This window comes from Numida meleagris, chromosome 1 (assembly GCF_002078875.1).
Source record: "Numida meleagris isolate 19003 breed g44 Domestic line chromosome 1, NumMel1.0, whole genome shotgun sequence".
Classification (NCBI taxonomy): domain Eukaryota; kingdom Metazoa; phylum Chordata; class Aves; order Galliformes; family Numididae; genus Numida; species Numida meleagris.
Genome location: NC_034409.1, coordinates 193,294,751 through 193,300,776, shown reverse-complemented (window position 1 = coordinate 193,300,776; position 6,026 = coordinate 193,294,751). Strand labels below are relative to the sequence as shown.

Here is a 6,026-nt window from a genome sequence, read left to right as displayed (position 1 = left end):
GCCCAGAGCCACGTCCAGCCTGGCCTTGAATGCCTGCAGGGACGGGGCATCCACAACCTCCTTGGGCAACCTGTTCCAGTGCCTCACCACCCTCGGAGCGAAAAACTTCCTCCTAATATCCAACCTAAACCTCCCCTGTCTCAGTTTAAAGCCATTCCCCCTTGTCCTATCGCTATCTACCCTCACAAACAATCGTTCCCCTCCTGTTTATACGCTCCCTTCAAGTATTGGAAGGCCACAGTGAGGTCTCCCCGGAGCCTTCTCTTCTCCAAGCTGAACAAGCCCAGTTCCCTCATCCTTTCCTCATAGGAGAGGTGCTCCAGCCTCTGCTCATCTTGGTGGCCTCCTCTGGGCTCGTTCCATGAGCTCTGCGTCCTTCTTGTACTGGTGGCCCCAGGCCTGGATGCAGTGCTGCAGATGGGGCCTCACAAGAGCCGAGTAGAGGGAAGTAGATTCTTCTGCACGTGCTGGTTGTTCAGAGTTTATGGGTCAACAGCAGAAGTGGGGACTTTGAATTCTTCTTTAAATTTGTAGAGCTGAGACAGCTTCCCTTTTTCTTGCATTTTTGCACTATCGGACAGCTGGTTGCCTTTATCAGGGCAGTACTTCTGGCGCAAAGATTCCGATAGCAGCATGCTATCAGAAAGCAAAGATTATCAGAGAACCAAGGTTGGAAAAGCCCTCTGGGATCCCCAAGCCCAAGCCCAGCCCGTCCCCACCGTGCCCACGTCCCTCAGTGCCATGTCCCCAAGGTTCTGGAACACCCCCAGGAATGGTGACCCCCCCACTCCCTGGCAGCCTGTGCCAGTGCATCACCACTCGCTGGGGAAGGAATTGTTCCTGATTTCCACCCCGACCCTCCCTTGGCACAGCGTGAGTCCATTCCCTCTCGTCCTATCGCTGTTACCCGGGAGCAGAGGCCGACCCCTTTTCTTTGCGTTTTGCAGTGGCCACACAAAATGCCGTAGGACAAAGCTGAAAGGCAAACGGGATCCAACTGCTCTCCGTGCAGGCAATGCAACAAGAAATCGGAGAAGCAGCTTGCTGTGTGTAACTGGTGCCTACCCAAACCAACAGCCCCATGCCACAAATCCCCCCAACCACTTCTTTTTATTCTTGGGAGATGGAGAAGCCACATGAGTGGATGTTCTCCAAATGGCAGCGTTACCAACTGGGGCTCTTTGCTACTTTAATTTTTCGATGCCAGCAGGAGGCTTCAGGGATCCGGCTGCTGATGGATGTAGCAAAACCCCAGTCCTATTAAAATGATTTCTGCTGTCCAATCTCTGCAGCTTGTTTTACCTTTCGTTTCCCTCCCCTACACTCAAAAGATTTCCAAAAAAAAATCACAGTTTCCCCTTCACGTTCCTGCTCGGCGCACGTGAAACAATGCTTTTAATGGGAACTTGTATTTAATAGCCAGTGGGAAAATGAGCATTTCTAGTGAGAGCAGAGTTGTGTGGGGAGGAGGCGAACAATTTCTGGCAGAAGGAGAAGGTTCTTCATTACAGGTGACTGGAGGAGGACTTGGAGCTGTGGGTGGAGCTCAGCAGGGCAGCCCCATCCTGGGCCCCGGGGGTCCCTGCCCATGGAGGGGACAGGGCTGGGGGCTGGGAGGGCCCTTCCCACCCAAACCACTCGGTGATGCCAAGTGTGGGCTGTGTGGTAGAGCTGGGCCTTTGGGGCTGGTCTGGGAAGGGCAGAACTGGTTTCCTCACACTTGAGGCCATGTGCTGTGACATGGTAGCTTTCGCTGACCACGTGCAGTCCATGTTGCTTACGGCTCAACAAGAACGCTGCGAGATAGCTCTCGTGTGTGCATGAGCTGGGTTGGGTTAGAGAAAATCTCTTCTCTTTTAACACTGACAATTCCCTTTTGTTTGGGGAAGTCGTGCCTCCTTTCCCACACGTGTCTGAAGCAGATACAGGGTTTGGAGAACGGCTGATAAATTCGATCTTTTTCTGCTGTTCCTTTGACTTCTCCTTTCCGTCTGGTTGTGTTGTGTTCAATTATTTTCACCTCTTCAGTAAGCTTTTCTTTTTGAGCGACACTAATTTCTGATAGAACCCAGTCAGAGCCCAGTAATGTCATCAGATTGTTCTTGCTTCCATTGTACTGTCGTGTGCTCCACGTTAAGTTTTGCCTTAGATTTTAGATTTTAGAGAAGGAAAGACGTTTCTCATCTCAGCTCTGGTGAATTGCCTTTGGATTTTTCCCCATTGTATTCCAGTCATTTCAACTAATTATCTCATCAAAAGCTTTTAGAACTTTTATGTTTAATTTGTGAGTTCTCGTTGAATTTGAGTACTTAAACAGCGGTTGAAGCAAGGAGATATGATTTTATGTTCAGACTGGCTTGAAAAGAAAGGCAGAGATAATGGGCCAGGATTGACTGGGAGACCGCCTCATTCCATATAAAATGCAATGAAGGGCAATAAAGCGGTGACAGCAGTATCTGCATGCAAGCAATGCTCATGGTTTGTTTCCTGAATGTTTCTTTCAGTATGTGGACCAGCTGACAAGGATCCAAGCGGAGTTACAAGAGACAGTAAAAGATCTAGCTAAAGGCAAAAAGAAATATTTTGAGACCGAACAGATGGCTCAAGCGGTGCGGGAGAAAGCTGATATTGAGGCCAAGTATGTTTTTATAATAGCATATGTATAAATAATTGCATGTGTATAAACCAGATTTATCGCTGTGTTCGTTTTTACACTCGATACTCGTTTAGAAGAAGGGTAATTGCTTTCAATAAGCTTATGCCAGTTCATTTTCTTACGTCCTTTTGGAGGTGGAGTGGGGATGGAGGCACAGCTGTACACTCTTGAAGGCAGAATGTTGAGGCTTTGTTGTCATGCTCCTTGACATCCTCACGAGGTTGATTCCTCTTGCTTCAGGAAAGCAATCCACTCATGTTTGGAGTTGGGCTTGTGTCATGGGCTTTTGCCTCAGCACGGCTTGCACGTTTCTTTCTTTTTTTATTAAAAACGTTGTCCTCAGATTAAGCTCTTTGTGGAACTGTGCAAACACAGCTTTAGATGCAGCGGCCTGTTTGGCCTGTGGTTTTGTAGAAAAGGTTTAAGATGGTAATCTCTTCTCTTGATGTTTTTGTTGTTTTCAGGTCCAAACTTAGTCTTTTTCAGTCAAGGATAAGCTTGCAGAAGGCAAGTGTAAAGGTGAGTTCACATTTACTATCAAAGTGCTTTGGAGCTACTTTGCCAGGCATGTGATGAAGCTGTCTGGAATCTGGAGATCACAGAATCATAGAATCCTAGAATGGCCTGGGTTGAACAGGACCTCAAAGATCATCTGGTTTCAACCCCCTGCCAAGTGCAGGGTCGCCAACCACCAGCCCAGGCTGCCCAGAGCCACGTCCAGCCTGGCCTTGAATGCCTGCAGGGACGGGGCATCCACAACCTCCTTGNGGAAGGAAGGAAGGAAGGAAGGAAGGAAGGAAGGAAGGAAGGAAGGAAGGAAGGAGGGAAGGAGGGAAGGAGGGAAGGAGGGAGGGAGGGAGGGAGGGAGGGAGTGGTGCACATGGTCGGAGATGCGCGGGCAGCCTGGCCGTACTGTTTGAGGTGCTTCAGAGTGTTTTCTCCAAGGAGAACTTAGGGCTGTCAGGGTGGATGGAGGGTGTCTGAGCTGTGCTGTGGGCAGCAATGGGGGAACTGGTCCTGGCAGTGGGAATCCCATGGCCACAAACACAGAGCAGTGATTTTCCTTTGCACTCATGCAGACTCAGGGTGCTGGGAACAAGCCATTCAACGTCAAATTCCTGTGCTAGGTCTTGTCTATGTGATTGCCCAGAAGGATAGACCTGAAATGAGGATTTAATTGGAGCATCTTCACCTGGTTGCTGCTGGAGGTGCCCATGGCCTCTGGTCCCAATGCTCCGTGTTTGCAGCATCCTCCCAGTGCACCGAGTGCGGCAGCCGCCCCTGCCCGGGTTACAGCTCAGTTTTATCGATTTTTTGAGGTTTGCAAAGTGCAGCGCGGAGACCGAAGAGTATAATGAGCATTAATAATTAAAACGGGACGGCTTTTTTCAATCTCTCATCTGTCGTGCTCTTCCAAGCAAAGTCTCCATCCTGCGAGCAGCCGCTTCCTGAAATCCCTGCGGACGGCGCAGCCCGGAACGACCAAAGTTGCCCATCTCCATCTAGGGACAAACAGACGGCCTCACGTTATTGCTTCAAGAGCCCCCCCTCGCCTTGTATTTGCTTGCTGAAACTAAACACGGCTTGTTTCTTGATAGCTCCAGTTATCGCTGAGAGAAGAGCAGACATGGCTTCTTGGGTAGCTCTCGTTGTAACGTTTTTCTCCTTCTTTCCGCAGAGCCTCCAGAAGCTGGCCAGCCAGTACTTGAAGAAGGACTGGCTGGGAATGAAAGCCGATGAGCGAGCTGATTATAGGTAATGGAACGGCTGGATATCTCGAAATGGCCGCCTTCCTCTTTCCAATTTGCGTAATTGTTTTCCTCAGCCAACGAAACGCCGCGCTCCTGTAGTTTCAATGATTGATTTGCTTTGCCGCCGAGCGTTGCCAGTTTAAAGGGAAGCTTTGCTTGCTTCTGAGATTTTGAAGCAGGCTTAAATAATGTGAATAATGTGGGGAGATTGGAAAAACAAACGGCACCATGGGATAAAAGCCGTAATTGTGCACCTTCTCTGGGTGTTCGTATTTGGGAAGCCGGTGAATGAACAGATGTGTATTTTATGAAGTCGCTTTGAGGGTCGATAATAAGCACGTGGGTTTCTCCTTAGGAAGAGACAAAGGCTCAGATGTGTGTGTGGGAGGGGAGCTGCACAGCAGGGAGGCCAGAATTGTCCTCACCTGACCAGGTTCGTTGGGAGGGAAGCTGGCTCAGAGCACGAAAACCACCCGGCTTCGTTGCTCCGAGCTTCGAATGGCACCTCCTGAATATTTGGCAGAAGTTGTAAGAGATTTCATCTTTTTATTCGGATTGGACTGGGGACTTCGGGGCTGTTGCGGTGGATTTGGGGGCCACGCACAGCTCGCTGCAGCACGCGGCCACGTCTTTGCCCGTAGGCATCGTGGGCAGGCTGCAGGGAGCTGCCCCCAAGATGTGTGAGCCTTGAAATGGGATAGGCCGTGGCCTTGTGAAACCTGCCAGCATCCGAGCGCTCTGGTTCCAGGTGCTGCTTCCTGTAGGGTCTGTTCCACGGGAGCAGTGGGTTTGGCCACAGATGAGCACTGCAAACACCGAGAGGAGGCAGAGCTCTCGGTTTTCGTGCTGGCATTTGCTGGATTGGCACAAAGAACTGCGCTCGGGCTTCTTTTCCAAAGCACTCCTTTGTCAAATGCGTGCCACAGTTACACAAACCAGCGCGCTGTCAGCGTGACGCCGGAGCTCCCCGTCCTCTTCCCACCACCCGCTTCTGTTTCCTTCCTGCAGGAGCATGTACTCGGTTTGGAAATCGCTCCTGGAAGGCACGATGCAAGTGGCCCAGTCCCGACTCAATATCTGCGAGAACTATAAAAACTTAATTTCGGAACCGGCCAGGAGCGTGAGGTGCTTCAAGGAACAGCAGCTGAAAAAGGTACGCGTCCTTCCTTGGTGCTTTTTATTTAGGAAAGCAGAAGTATTTCAGCGTGGCGCTTCTGAAGCACCTGGGCACGTCTCGGTCTCTTTAGGTGCGTGTTGTAGGGGGAGGCAGCTTGATGTGTGGGAACAGGGCTCTGTGCTGAGAGCTGGGGTTCAGCGAGCTCAGAAAGGAGAGCATTAACATGGCACGAAGTTGGTGAAAACTACCCCTGCAAGTCTGACATTGCATGGGGCTGTCGCATTGACTTGCTGTGGCAGTGGCAGGTGCAAGTGGATTCTTGTTGGAATGGGTGCTGGTTTTAAGAACAGGTCTTCTTAAACCTGAAGGAATGACTTGTGTTCGCCTCGAGGTGCAGAACGCCAGTCAGTCTGCCTCATCATAGAATCCTAGAATGGCCTGGGTTGAACAGGACCTCAAAGATCATCTGGTTTCAACCCCCTGCTGAGTGCAGGGTCGCCAA

At 50.5% G+C, this 6,026-nt stretch overlaps 1 protein-coding gene across 1 annotated transcript in view; it reads left to right on the top strand.

The window, feature by feature from the left end:
- The window catches only part of FCHSD2 (FCH and double SH3 domains 2), a gene marked incomplete in the record, with an annotated part of 145,413 nt that overhangs the window by 72,126 nt on the left and 67,261 nt on the right, over positions 1-6,026 (top strand). The window contains 2 exon segments of the mRNA XM_021384110.1: positions 4,335-4,411; positions 5,416-5,560. Coding sequence (XP_021239785.1) covers positions 4,335-4,411; positions 5,416-5,560 — 222 coding nt within the window.